Below are 13,922 nucleotides of genomic sequence, written 5' to 3'. Positions count from 1 at the left end.
AATGAACTCCCACTCTATTGAATCATAAGCCTTATGCAAGTCGAATTTAAACATACACCTTAGGGATGCACACCCCCTGTTGTAAAGGCTAACTAAATCCTCACAAATTAGCATATTTTCTAAAATACTTCTCCCCTGAATGAAAGCTCCCTGATTTCTACTGATGATATCAGGTAATATCCGTGAGAGCCTATTACACAAGATCTTGGAAATGGTTTTGTAAATCACATTAGAACAGGCAATTGGTCTTAAATGTTTGACACTGGTAGGTCTATCAATTTTAGGTATTAAGGTGATTGTTGTGGCATTAATTTAAGTAAGCAATTTACTAATGTCAAAAAAATTCATAAGAGCATCAGTCACCTCATCCCTAACAGTCTCCCAAGCCTTCTTATAAAATTGGTTAGTATCCCATCTGGCCCTGGGGATTTATCTTTAGGTATACTAAATAGACATTGCTTCACTTCTTCAGCAGTAACTGCCCTATTCAGAATATGTCAATGCTCCATAGTACAACAAGCCTTCCTTCTCACCACACTAACATTAACTTCACCAGTTGAATTCCTGGACCCCAGCAGTGACTGATAATATTCAAGGAATGTATTCTTGATTTGGTCTCCATCTGTGCATAAATTTCCATGTTGATCCTCAATACTCATCACCTTATTCTACATCACCCTCATCTTAATTGATTTGTGAAAATAGGCTGAATTGATGTCTCCTTCCAGAGACCATTGCAACTTAGCTTTTTGGATTAAAAAACTATCTCTTGCACTCTATAACCCCTTTAACTCTTGAGCCACCACATGCTCATCCTGCATTATCTCCATATCCCCTGGATTATCCATTAACTCTAGTAACATACCAGTAATCTTGTAACTGTTCTCAATATCAGAAAAAACATTTTTGTTCAGCTGCTTAAGACAGACTTCAACTCCTTTAATTTCTTGACAACTTGGAACATTTTTGTACCTCTCCTTTTATTCTGCCATACACTCCTTACACACTCCTTAAATAAATCAGATTGTCCCCATATATTATAGTACTTAAAGTTCCTTCTGCCAGTAATTCTCATCTTCCTGTCTGCAATAGTGCATGGACAGTGATCAAATTGTCCTTCTGGTTGAAAATGAGTAGTGTAGTCACAAAACTCCTCCATCCACTCAAAATTTCCCATAATCCTGTCTAACTTACTATATACCCTGTCTACTGGTTCTTGCTTATTTGACCATGTAAACAGAGCCCCATTTGCCTGAATGTCCTCTATACAGCAAAAGGAAACATATTCCTGAAATTGTTCCATCTCTATTTTAGTAGTATTGCCACCTAGTCTTTCCACTGGATTCAAAACTGTGATAGAATCCCATGTCCAAAGCCAAGGTTCATCACAATGAGCAGGTTCATTTTTAAGAAACTCCCATAACTCCTGTCTCTCAACAACCCTATTAAAATCATAGATCATAGTCATTGTTTTGGTAAGATTTTACCGACTAAAGATTTGTGAGTCAATGCGGCTATTCCGGTTAAAACACGAAGATGAAGACTTAAGTGGATAAGTAGAAAGAGCATAGCGAGAACGAAAGTAAACAGACAGTACGAAAGAGAAATAAACGAAAAGAAAGAGAGACAAACGACACAAGGAAAATGGTGACGCGGGAAACCCAAAATGTGGGAAAAACCACGGGGGGAATGGTATCCCGCCAATGATCCACTAGTAGTAATAGTATTCGAGGGTGAACCTAGCTGGAATGACCAGGAGGTACAGTAGTGATCTCCAAATGACTAAGTACAACTGATATGAACGATGTATAAAATTCTAAGTGTGTTGATGATGTTGATGGTTGCAGATGATAAGTGATATTTCTTCAAGTGATGTTGATTATGAATGATAGATCAGCCCTCTTTGAATCTCGTGTTTATTGCACTTTTATAGCCTTTCTTAGGGCTGTTGCACGTGATTCATGGAAACTCTCAACCGCATGCTCCACTTCCTATGAAATAGGGAGTGGTTGCTGACTTTGTCAAAGCTTCTGCTGATTACCAGATGTTCATGCTGACCATTTCAACGTTCCTGCTGGTTCGTTTATTATTCAGTTCAACCGTGGCCTTTGTATTACTTGTATGTCCAGGTTCATCCCCCCTTGTTCTTCCTTGCGTCCAGTAGCCTACTGCCTTGTCATTGATCCATGTGCCTTGATTTTATCCAATTGAGAGTTGCCACGTCATGGTGAGAATGAGAGGGTATTTTTACCCATACAATTACCCCCAAGCAACTGCCAGATTTTGTTCTTGCTCGATGGATGCTGGGAGTTGCTTTCCTCCTGGGCGCTGCATGTAGTGGTGATGTCGTAGCGTGACATCAGCCCACTTGCATTCTTATCCACTGACCGTTAGATGTCTAATCAATCATTCCTCTCAGTAACTTCCCACTTCCCCCACGTCTCATATCCCTCGATTCCTCCCCAACCAAACTCCCTCCCTTAACTCCCTTTTTTTAGCTCCCTCCCTTAACTCCTTTCGGTTATAAATACACCCCTCTCCCTCCCACTTCCTTTATTCCCGTCTTTATTAACCTCTCTCCCTAAAACCCTTTACTCTCCCTCCCCTCTTATAAGACATCCCTATCCACCAGGTAAACCCCTTACTTTCTTCCATCTCTCTTAATTTTTTCGCCTCTAATCTCCACAATTATGGTCAAAAAGTCTATCCGCCGTACCGCTCCTCCTCCTCCCCGTGGGGGTCCACCTGCTCCTTCTCTCTCTCCCTTCCGATCTTCTGGGATCTTCGCAGATCACTATCTGTGCGATTCCAGCTTTGTTGACACCCCTCTTGAGGAGGTGAGAGAGAGGTTTGGCCTTGGGCAGAAGGTCGTGATACATATTCCTCAGCTTGGGGAGGCGCCAGATGCCCATAATCCCGGTTGGGCGTGCCTGTTCGAGTATCCTTTTACCCAGCATTTATCTTTTCCCTTTCCTCCTTTGGTGCAAAGGATCCTGCGCCACTATAGGTTGGCGATCTGTCAACTTGCGCCTCATGCATGGCGCATTCTAGTCTCGCTTTGTATTCTTTCTAAGGATCACGATCTGGGGATTGGTCTAGGTGACCTTGCCCTGCTCTATACTTTCAGGCCCTTCGTTGCCGGGCTTATTACCTTGAGGTCTTCTGACCGCAGCAACCCCAGCGTTATCCTTCCTCCCAAAGTGAGGGATGAAGGCTGGAATACAAAATTCATCTTTGTTAAGATTGACTCTCTTACCCCCACCCCCGAGTACTTATTTGATAAGTGGGGGGCCTCTAAAGGTAATTTTAGTTTCTGGGTGTCTGTTTTTTTTCTTTTATCTTAATGTTCTTACTGGTGTACTGCTGCAGGTTTGAAGTAGTTGGTTCCCTCAATAGATCATCGTGTGGTTAACCGTTTATTCGCTATCCCTATTGCAACTCGTTCTTACCCTGGTGTTCTTTCTTCCCCTGTTGGTGCATCTGCCTCCGTACCTCTTGACATTAGTGAAGGAGAGCAAGAGGAGGAAGAAGAGAAGGAAGAAGAAGAAGAGGAACAAGAAGAGGAGGAAGAGGAAGTTGGTACCTCCACCAGTCAGCAAGAACCCACAGCTGTCGAATTCCAGATGTCGTCTGGTAAGGCTTTGTTTTTCATGGGTATTTGTTCTTTGATATATGGTCTTTTTGTGTTTACATTCTAACTGTGTTCCTGTACTAGGGAATACTCCTGTTTCCTCCCTCTCCCTGCTGGATAGAAAGAGGAAGCGGGTTGCTTCTGCCTTCTCCGGTCCTTCTCCCAGGAAGAGGCCATCGCTCCCTGCTGAAATGGAGCCGCTTAGCAAGCCTATCCCAATTGAGGTTGCTCCTCTGGTTGCAGTGGCTCCTAGGCTACCCCTGCCAAATACTTCCACCGTAATCCGCCTTCCCAAGGGGTATGGCTCCAGTGGGGTACCTCTCTGGCCTCACATGGAACAGTTCCTACTTCCGGCTGCCGCCCATTCTTTTGGAAATACTCCCCTCCCTGCTGTGCTAGATGAAGCTCCTGGACGCGCCGTGCAGGTACCTTTCTAATTCCCTTTACGTTTTATTTGTTTATTTTTTTCGTGATGCTGACTGCTCCTTTGGCAGGTTTTGCAGGACGGCCTGTTCCTGCGCATGGAGGTTGCCAGATTGATGGGGGAAGTGAACAACCTTAATGTCAACTTGGGGAAGGTGGGGGCAGATCTAGCGCTGGCTAGGAGGGAGAGGGTGGTTGCCCAGAAGAAGCTGGCTGAGGAGAAGACAACTTCTTAGAAACAGCTGGATGCTGAGAGGAAGGTGGCAGAAGGGCGTATGGAAGAGGCTCACAAGGAGGTGGAGCTGCTGAAGCAACTGCTCTTGGACTCTACATTGGTTTCCGCCTGGGAAACAAAGATCAAATGCATTAAGGAGTTCGAGGCGGGTGAGCACTCTAACTGGGACCTCGCTGAGGAGGAACGGCTATTTCATGCTGCATATCCAGTCAAGCCGGACTTCAGCCTCATCAATGACTTGCTGGGTGGTGACGATGGAGACCAGTGCTAGGACTGAACCACCAGTTGTTGCGTTGGTCGAGGAGTTCAGGGAGGATACCCTTGTGGACCAGGGAGGGGAGGGTCCATCTAGCGGAGGGGCTGTTGTGGAGCCTAACATCCCTGTGGATGTTCCTGCTGATGCCGTCCCAGATTCTGCTGCTGCTGCCTAGATTAGGCATTTTAAATTTTAATTTTTTTATCTTGATGTTTTATTGGGCACCCTCTGTGGTGGCCCATTGTAATTTAACTCTTGGTGCTTGGCACCTTTTGGTATTTTTGTTTTTGCCTCGTAAGAGCGGGAAAAATATTTGCTTTTTCAAGTTCCCCCTGTTGAGGGGTGTTTTATGAAATTTTTTGTTTTGTTCCTTCTGTTGTTTTGCTAGAAATTTTTTTGTTCTTTCTGTTTTTGTGCCGGCTTCGTACTTGTTGAGGTGCCTATGGTGGTTCAGGGAGCTTTCTGTCCATCGGGATGCTCGAATCCCTATGTTTCGACCACGCGCACATTGGGTACTTCCTGCAGGAGGAACAATTTGCTAGTTCCTGTTCATCAGCTTGCCTATTAGGACATTGCCTTAATATTCAACTTACCATATCTATATTCAATCCAAAAATAACGATAAACTTAAAAATGGAAACAATTTCATAAATCCAAAATAGTTTAGGGAGCACAAAGTGTGTTCCCCCAAAATTTTTGCAACAACTTAAAAGAAAGAGAGTTTCGTTTTGGCCGTTTGAAATACTAAGTACGCTGCTTCCACATTTTGCTCCTTGTGACACCTGTGAAGTTGACACCAAGGGAAAATAAAGAGAAAAGGTTTTGACTCAAAGGATTTGAAAGATACGTTGTAAGTTGTCATTTCCTTAGTAGTACCTGCTGAATTCAGGAGACTTAGCACATGCGTACTGAACGAAAGACCTTGCCTGGTGCTTAGTTGTTCCTGCTGTTAAAAGAGATGTTACTGTTAGACCAATGCAAGTGGTACAAAACAAAATGATTAGTTCTTTGTGTATGTACCTTATGAGAGTGTGAGCTGTGGCTCCAGCAAGTGGGTTCTGGGGTTGTTCCCCTTCAAGCGATAGCTGTTTAGTCAAAGACACTTTTAGCAAGTTGGTTCATATTCCAAGGTTTCTGGAGTACTCAATACTGGGATTCAAGGGTCCTGGGGTGTACCTGTTGGAGGTGGAACTTCTGGGTCTTGCACCTGGAACCTCAGACATAATACTTTTTAAGGTGAATGATGTTCCAGGATCTAGGGACAGCTTCCCCGTCCATAGTCTTCAACTTGTATACCCCATTACCCACGATGCCTTCTATGCGGTAGGGACCTTCCCAATTATAGGCGAATTTACCTGCACTCTGATTCTTGGTGTTTGGGAATACCTTTCTGAGTACCAGGTCCCCTACCTGTAGTGTTCTCAGTCTTACGTTTTTGTTGTAACTCCTGGCTGTTGTCTGCTTGTAGGCTGCCATCCTAATTTGGGCGCTAGTTCATAGCTCATCAATGGTATCCAAGCTGCTTGCCATTTCTACCTGGTTCCTTTCTTCGGTGGTATTGGCATATCGATGCGTCGGCATTTGCACCTCAGAGGGAATAACTGCCTCGGCCCCATATACCAGACTGAATGGTATTTGGCCTGTTGCCCCATTGGGGGTGGTTCTATCAGACCGTAGTATGAACGGAAGCTCATCGGCCCAGTTGGCTCATATCTCCTCCAACCTTCTTTTCAGGTTGTTCATGACTATCTTGTTGCAGGATTCTGCCTGACCGTTGGACTGTGGATTCCTAGGAGTAGACTTAAATACCTTGATGTTCAACCTGGCGCAGTAGTCTTCCGTTTTAGATATGAATTGTGACCCGTTGTCACATATGATTTATATAGAGATGCCATATCTACTGACTATGTTCCTCTTGATGAAAGATTTCACATGCTTCTCCAGGACCTGAGGGAAAGCTTCTGCCACTATCTATTTAGAGAAGTAGTCCGTCATTGCCAGCATGTACGTCCTGTTTCCAGAAGCACGGGGTAATGGTCCCATAATGTCCATTCCCCATTTCATAAAAGACCAAGGCGAGATGATCAGATGCATATGTTCTGCTGGCTGGTGGCTGACAGGGGCGTGTCTCTAGCATTCTTCACATTTCTTGACGTAATCTATGACATCCTTCCTCATGGTAGACCAGAGGTAACCCTGCCTTAGTGTCTTCTTGGACCGGCTCCTACCCTCTGTGTGATTTCCACAATCACCACTGTGGATATCACACATTACTGCATGTGCCTCTTGTGCGCTTAAGCACCTCATATAGGGTCCTGCCGAGGACTTCCTAAATAGGATACCGTCAATGGGTACGAAACTGGAGGATTTCATTTTGAAACTCCTGGCGTCTTTCTGGTCAGGTGGTAATACCTCATCAAGTAGCCAACTAATGTAAGGCTTGTGCCAATCATTAGGTTCTTCCTGGGGTGTGGCAGTACACAGTATCCCTGCTTCGTATGTCCACTGGGTGGTTGCAGCCTTACTGGCGTTATGTTGTTCATTCTGGCGTGTGGCAGGTTTCATGACATGGATGAATGGTATAGAGCCCACTACCCCTGGAGTGAAGGCTGCTCCCAGGGTGGCGAGAGCATCTACTTCAACATTCTAATCCCTTGGTATCTACTGGATTTGGAAGGAGGCAAAGCGGAGCTTGAGCTCCTTCGCCACTTCCAGGTAGGCTATCATTTTAGGATCCCTGGCCGTGTATACGTTATTCACGTGGTTTACGATCAGTTGGGAGTCACTATATACCTCGATGTGGTTGATTTTCATTTCTAAGGCTAATTGGAGTCCTAAGATTAAGGACTCGTATTCAGCCTCGTTATTCATTGCTTTGAACTCACACCGTCCTGCCTGTATTATCTGTTTCCCCTGAGGTGATTTCAGGACTAGCCCTACCCCTGCTCCCTTCGTATTGGATGCCCCATCAAAATGTAATTCCCATACCTGCTCCTCTTTAGCCTCACCTAGGGTCAAGATTTCACCGTCGGCTTGTTCTTGAAGGGTGGGACTAAAGTCTGACACAAAGTCAGCTAGGGCTTGGGACTTTATGGCTATTCGGGGTTCAAATTTCAGGTCGTACCCACTTAGGTGGACATACCACTTAACCATTCTCCCTGACAGTTCGGGTTTCCTCATTATGGTTCTCAGGGGGTAGTTGGTCATGACTGAAATTGTATGTGACTCAAAATAGGGACACAATTTGTACGAAGCAGTAACAAGTGCTAAAACGAGTTTTTCTAGAGATGTGTACCTGGTTTCTGCAGGTAACGGAGTTTTGCTTATATAGTATACTGGTTTCTTCATACCTTCATGCTCTCGTACTAGTACAGCGCTTACAGCCGCCTCCGTTACTGATAAATACAAGTACAATGGTTCTCCCTGTTCTGGCTTGGAGATAAGAGGAGGGGTGCTTAGGTACTGCTTGAGCTCCCCAAACGTCTTTTCATGCTCCTGCGTCCACTCACACTTCTGGCTCTTCCTCAGGATGTCATAGAATAGTCGGCACCTGTCTGAGGACATTGATATGAACCGGTTTAGGGCTGCTACTCATCCTGTGAGACTCTGTACGTCCTTTGGCTTCTGAGGAGATTCTAACTGGAGTACTGCTTTGATTTGCTCCGTGATGGCCTCTATCCCTCTTTGTGTCACCAAGTACCCCAGGAATTTCCCCGAGGAGACTCCAAAAGTGCATTTCAGGGGGTTCAGCTTCATATGGTATTTTCTGAGGATCGAGAAGGTATTTTCCAGGTGGGACATGTATTGTTCTGCCTTCTCAGATTTGACTACCATATCGTCAATGTAGACTTCCATTGTTCTCCCTATCTTCTCCTTGAACATTCTGTTCACCAGGCGCTGATAGGTGGAACCGACTTTCTTGAGGCCAAAGGGCATCACATTGTAGTAGTACAAGCCTCTGTCATATCTGAAGGCTGTTTTCTCCTGATCCTTAGGGTTCATTTTTATCTGGTTGTACCCACTTCAAGCATCAAGGAAGGTAAGTAGCTCATGCCCTGCTGTAGCGTCTACCATGGAATCAATGTGCAGCAGGGGGAACGGGTCTTTTGGGCAGGCTTTGTTAAGATCTGTGAAATCAACACATACTCTCCACTTGTTGTTCTTCTTGGGTACAACCATAACATTCGAGAGCCATTCTGGGTAGTTAACTTCCATTATCTTGCCTGCTGCCAGGAGGTTGTCTACCTCCTGGTTTATCACCTCGTTCCTTTCAGGAGCAAATTTCCGCCTTTTATGCTGGATTGGAAGAAAGCTGGGGTCTACATTTAACCGGTGTATAATTACACTTGGATCTATTCCAATCATGTCACTATGGGACCAGGCAAAACAATCCATGTTAGTACGTAGAAATTCAATTATCTGCTCACGGATGTTATCTGCACAACGAGCTCCCACCAGCACTGTTCTTGCTAGAAACTGTGGGTCCAGGAATACTTCGTCGAGTTTCTCCTGGGGAGGTGCGATATACTCCCTCTGGATGCACAGTTACTATAATTGCTATGCTGGACCAACTGCAGTGGGTTTCAGAGCGTTCTTGTAGCAATCCCGAGCGACATTTTGATCTCCCCGTATCTCATATACCCCCAGGGTGTAGGGAACCTCAGGCTCTGATGGTACGTTGATGGTACCGCTTTCATTTCATGGATCCAAGGCCTACCAAGTATCACTATATAAGTTGACGGACCATCAATGACCAAGTATCGTACCTGTTTGTTCATATCCTCTGCAAAGGTAGGAATCACTATTTCTCCAAAATATTGTTTAGTTTCTCCGCTGAAGCCTACCAAGGGTACTGCGTTCTGCACCAGGTCTTTCTCGCTGAACCCCATGTTCTTCAAGGTTTCCAGCATTACGAGGTTCATAGAGCTTCCTGTATCTACCAATATCTTTTTAACAAGCAGTTCCCTATGGAAAGGGTAATGATCAAGGCGTCATGGTGGCATTCTGCCTCGTCGGGTATGTCTGCCTCGTCGAATGAGATTTCTGGTAGATCCTGCTTGCTGACCCTGAGGGAGAACTCTGGGTTATCTCCTTTAGTCTCGGTTGCGTGGCGCTTTGCTGCTGAATAAGTGAGACCATATATTTCCGATCCTTCTGTGATGACACTCACGCCCTTTGAGTAAGGTGGAGGTGGGGATGGTTGGGCCTGGTCAGCGGTATTGACTTTTCCAGATTTTGCTCCCTTGGGGAGCAGGTGATCCAAGCATCCGGCACTGTAGAGGTGCTTTACTTCCTTTCGTAGTACTACACAATCTTCTGTATTGTGGCCAATATCGTTGTGGTATTCACACCTTTTGCTGGCATCTCTTATGTCGTTCTCCCTGGGGGTAGGCTTCTTGGGCCATCTGCCCCTCTGCCCCAGTTCCCTGATTGCCTTCAATACCCCAGCAAGTCCAGTGGTGAACCCATACTCCCCGAGCTTAAGAGAAGCCTCGGTGCTCTCTGTTTCTCCTGAGACTTTGTTCACTGTGTTCTTGCTGTAGGGTTTGGCTCTTTCGTTCTTCTTCTGTGTTGTGATTTTTCTGCTGGACGACTCTGTTCTGTACAGGTCCCTTCTATCCTCATCCTCTTCTAGGCGATAAGTAGCCTCGGCCATTTGTTTGACTTCCTCGAAGGTGGCAAATGGGTGCTTGGTGATATCCTTGTATAAATCAGAGTCGCGGTGCAGTCCCCTTCTGAAGGCATTAACTGCTGTTGTAGGGTCGCACCTAGGGATATATATTTTTCCACGTTAAACCTGGAGAGATAATCCCTGGTGGACTCCTCGAACCTCTGGACGATCCGGTATAGATCACTGGATAATTTTTCTGGCTTGCGACTGCTGGCGAACTGTTGATTAAAAACGTTCACTAACCCCGCGAAGCTAGAAATAGACTTGTTGGGAAGGTTAATGAACCATTGGAGTGCGGCTCCTGACAAGGTGGAATCGAATCCCTTGCACATACATGCTTCCTTTTTAGGCCCTGTTGCTGCAACCACCATCATTTTCTGTTTGTACTGGTTGATGTGCTCTAGCGGATCATCTGTTCCATCATACAACGTCATTGTTGGCGTGGTGACCACTTTGGCATGCTGACAAAGGCAATGCTGTCCACAAAGGGAGAATCCGCATAGCACTCCGGGGTTGCCACCTTCATGGGATTTGGTAACCCTGGAACCTTGCTGAGTAGGGACCTGATATCCTGCAACTGTTGTTCTACATGGCTTCCTACCCCCATACCCTGGTTGTGGGTTACCGAGTAGACCCTATATGGATTTGGTGTTCCTCCTAACATGTAAGGAGAGACCATGTAGCTTCCAGGTAATGGTGTTGAGTTCACAATAGGCATGAACTGGCTGTCCGGAGTATATGGCATATAGGAGCACATCCCGGGATATGCGTTTCTTGCTGACTGTTCCCCTGGCTTGGTTCCTGGTACCACTGGCGTACTGCTGGTTGTTGGTACGGGATCTGGAGTTAATGCTCCTAATCCCACAGGATTAAGTACCATAGGGTACGTTTGTGACATCCTTGGTGGTGGGGGAACCCTTGGTGGTTGGATCGTACCCTAGGTGGCCACCGTTCCTGCTGGATATACTTGCTCAGGTGGCGTGGTTACCCCTCATGGCAGCATATCCATACCGAGCCTGGTTATTAGATTTTGCGGCAGTAGCCTCTATGAGTACTCCCTGGCATTCCCCTGCCCGCGTGATGACCTTGTCATCTGCTGGGTCATTCCCAGGGGTGACACTGCATCTATCTTTTCCTGCAGGGACTGGTTGTCCCTTTGTAGCCCTATCACCGCCTGCTGCAAAGATGTCATCCCTTGGAACAACTATTGTACTGGATCCGGTTGTGACGCTCCTGGGAAATGGGCTCCTGTCATGTGTCCTGGTGATCCTGGGCGTTGCGGACTCCCATCCCTATTAGGCTTGGGTACAGGATTGATAACTGGTGATTTGCCAGCCTTTTGTGCTCCCAGATCTGGGATTTTGGGGGAGTAAGGGGGCTTTGCTGAAACTTGGGTCTGAGCCTGGCCTGCAGTCACTCTGGTGGCAGGGACCGCCATTGTTGGAACACCGGAGGTTGCTGGCGTCGCCCCTTCTACTGGAGTTTGTACTAATGTACTCATCGGATGAGAGACGTTCTGACCGGATCCTGACATGACCAACTATAGAGATGTTAGGATATTTCGAAAAGAGATATTTTAACCAAGATTTAACCACAATGCCCCATGATGGGCGCCAAATTATTTTGGTAATATTTTACCGACTAAAGATTTGTGAGTCAATGCGGCTATTCCAGTTAAAACACGAAGATGAAGACTTAAGTGGATAAGTAGCCAGAGCATAGCGATAACGAAAGTAAACAGACAGTACGAAAGAGAAACAAACGAAAAGAAAGAGAGACAAACGACACAAACAAAATGGTGACGCGGGAAACCCAAAATATGGGAAAAACCGCGGGGGGAATGGTATCCCGCCAATGATCCACTAGTATTAATAGTATTCGAGGGTGAACCTAGCTGGACTGACCAGAAGGTACAGCAGTGATCTCCAAATTACTAAGTACAAATGATATGAACGATGTATAAAATTCTAAGTGTGTTGATGATGTTGATGGTTGCAGATGATAAATAATATTTCTTCAAGTGAAGTTGATTATGAATGATAGATCAGCCCTCTTTGAATCTCGTGTTTGTTGCAGTTTTATAGCCTTTCTTTGGGCTGTTGCACGTGCTTCCTGAAAACTCTCAACCGCATGCTCCACTTCCTATGATATAGGGAGTGGTTGCTGACTTTGTCAAAGCTTCTACTAATTACCAGATGTTCCTACTGACCATTTCAACGTTCCTGTTGGTTTGTTTATTATTCAGTTCAACCGTGGCCTTTGTATTACTTATATGTCGAGGTTCATCCCCCCTTGTTCTTCCTTGCGTCCAGCAGCCTGCTGCCTTGTCATTGATCCGTGTACCTTTATTTTATCCAATTACGAGTTGCCACGTCATGGTGAGAATGAGAGGGTATTTTTACCCATACAGTCATCAAGAACTCCTTTCCATCATCTCTTGATTGAACTCTCATATGAATATATTGAGCTCCATAGGATAAGAATTGAATAGTGAAACGGTCAGGCTTCCACAAAATCCAAATCCTCCCACCCTTATGCCAGCTATTATTAGTAGTCACACTCCACCCTTCACATAGAGAAGTGTTCTTATTCAGCAGAGAACTAGGTTTTATTTTTGTTTCTAACATGCCAAATAAACCTTCACCATTATTCTGCATAAACCATTTGACCATTTTCTGCTTCTTTATATCATTAATCCCTCTTACATTTCAAAACCCTATGTTATGCATTTGGAGTTATGGGAGGGGGGATCCTTTCCACTCTAACTCACTCCCCCTTTGGAGTAGCCATCACATTAAGAGCATCAATAGAAGTGTAAGGTCCAGTACTTCCCATACTCCTTACTCCAGTTATCCCTCCCTACTTGTTCATTCTCATTAGTTGTCTAACAGGGGTTGATTGAATAACCTTGTTCAAAGGTGGAAACACATCAGGGGTAAACAAATATGGTTGTTCTACCACTAGAGATGCATCCACTGCTCTATGAACAGGTCTACATATCTTCTTTGGTTGAGGTTGCTGCTGCACTTTCTTGGGCATAGGCCTAGGACGACCTTCCTACACTTTTGAGTTTCATGCCATATCCCCTTACTAACAGAACAGGTTATAGGCATCCACTCATAGTGTACCAAAACCAATACCACCTTACCATTCTCAACCAAAAATTTAACCATGTCTGGCAATTTTTGATCCATTCCAAGTTCTACCATTACCCTTACAAAGCTTAATCTGGTTTTCTCAAGGGTTGCCTTGTCTCTCTGCACATACTTCCCTACTAACCCTGCAATTAAAGGTAAGCAATCTCCCCATAATTTAATAGGGATTCCAGAGAGCCTCACCCAAACAGGAACCACATCTACCTTTTTCTTAATTAAGTCCACATCAGTATCCCATTGTTTCATGATCAAGGGTTTTTTCTCAAACACATAGTAACCAGACTGTAACAAAGCCTCCCTACTTTCATATTTTTGAAAACGCACAACAAAAATACTATTATCCATGAAAGACACTCTATTGACATCAAATTGGTCCCAAATTCTGTAAATAAATTCCTCAACAACCTCCCAAGGAGGATTAGCACCCTGTATGTAGCATAACACAGAGTTATTCCAGAATTCTACTTCTTGTTTGATGTCCTCATGCGTAAACTAGAGCATATCCCCTAGTTCCTCGTCTTCATTGATTGTGTCCAGCACAAGAACATCTC

At 45.1% G+C, this 13,922-nt stretch overlaps 3 protein-coding genes across 3 annotated transcripts; all 3 read right to left on the bottom strand.

Annotated features, from left to right (window-relative positions):
* Positions 1–776: 776 nt before the first annotated feature.
* On the bottom strand, positions 777–1,468 carry LOC141613639 (uncharacterized). The gene is made up of 2 exons (XM_074432382.1): positions 973–1,468; positions 777–853 (listed from the first exon to the last, which is right to left on the bottom strand). Exons 1-2 carry the CDS (start codon positions 1,466–1,468, stop codon positions 777–779), a joined length of 573 nt encoding a protein of 190 aa, XP_074288483.1.
* Positions 1,469–8,136: 6,668 nt separating this feature from the next.
* Positions 8,137–9,434, bottom strand: LOC141613637 (uncharacterized). The gene is made up of 3 exons (XM_074432381.1): positions 9,312–9,434; positions 8,692–9,078; positions 8,137–8,553 (listed from the first exon to the last, which is right to left on the bottom strand). The coding sequence occupies exons 1-3, from the start codon at positions 9,432–9,434 to the stop codon at positions 8,137–8,139; spliced, it is 927 nt and encodes a 308-aa protein (XP_074288482.1).
* A 47-nt stretch (positions 9,435–9,481) lies between these two features.
* Positions 9,482–10,650, bottom strand: LOC141613636 (uncharacterized). Its single transcript, XM_074432380.1, has 2 exons — positions 10,460–10,650; positions 9,482–10,313 (listed from the first exon to the last, which is right to left on the bottom strand). The coding sequence occupies exons 1-2, from the start codon at positions 10,648–10,650 to the stop codon at positions 9,482–9,484; spliced, it is 1,023 nt and encodes a 340-aa protein (XP_074288481.1).
* Between the last annotated feature and the right edge of the window lie 3,272 nt (positions 10,651–13,922).

Source organism: Silene latifolia, chromosome 11 (genome assembly GCF_048544455.1).
Source record: "Silene latifolia isolate original U9 population chromosome 11, ASM4854445v1, whole genome shotgun sequence".
In the NCBI taxonomy this organism is placed as follows: Eukaryota; Viridiplantae; Streptophyta; class Magnoliopsida; order Caryophyllales; family Caryophyllaceae; genus Silene; species Silene latifolia.
This window is presented reverse-complemented; position numbering and strand designations above follow the sequence as displayed.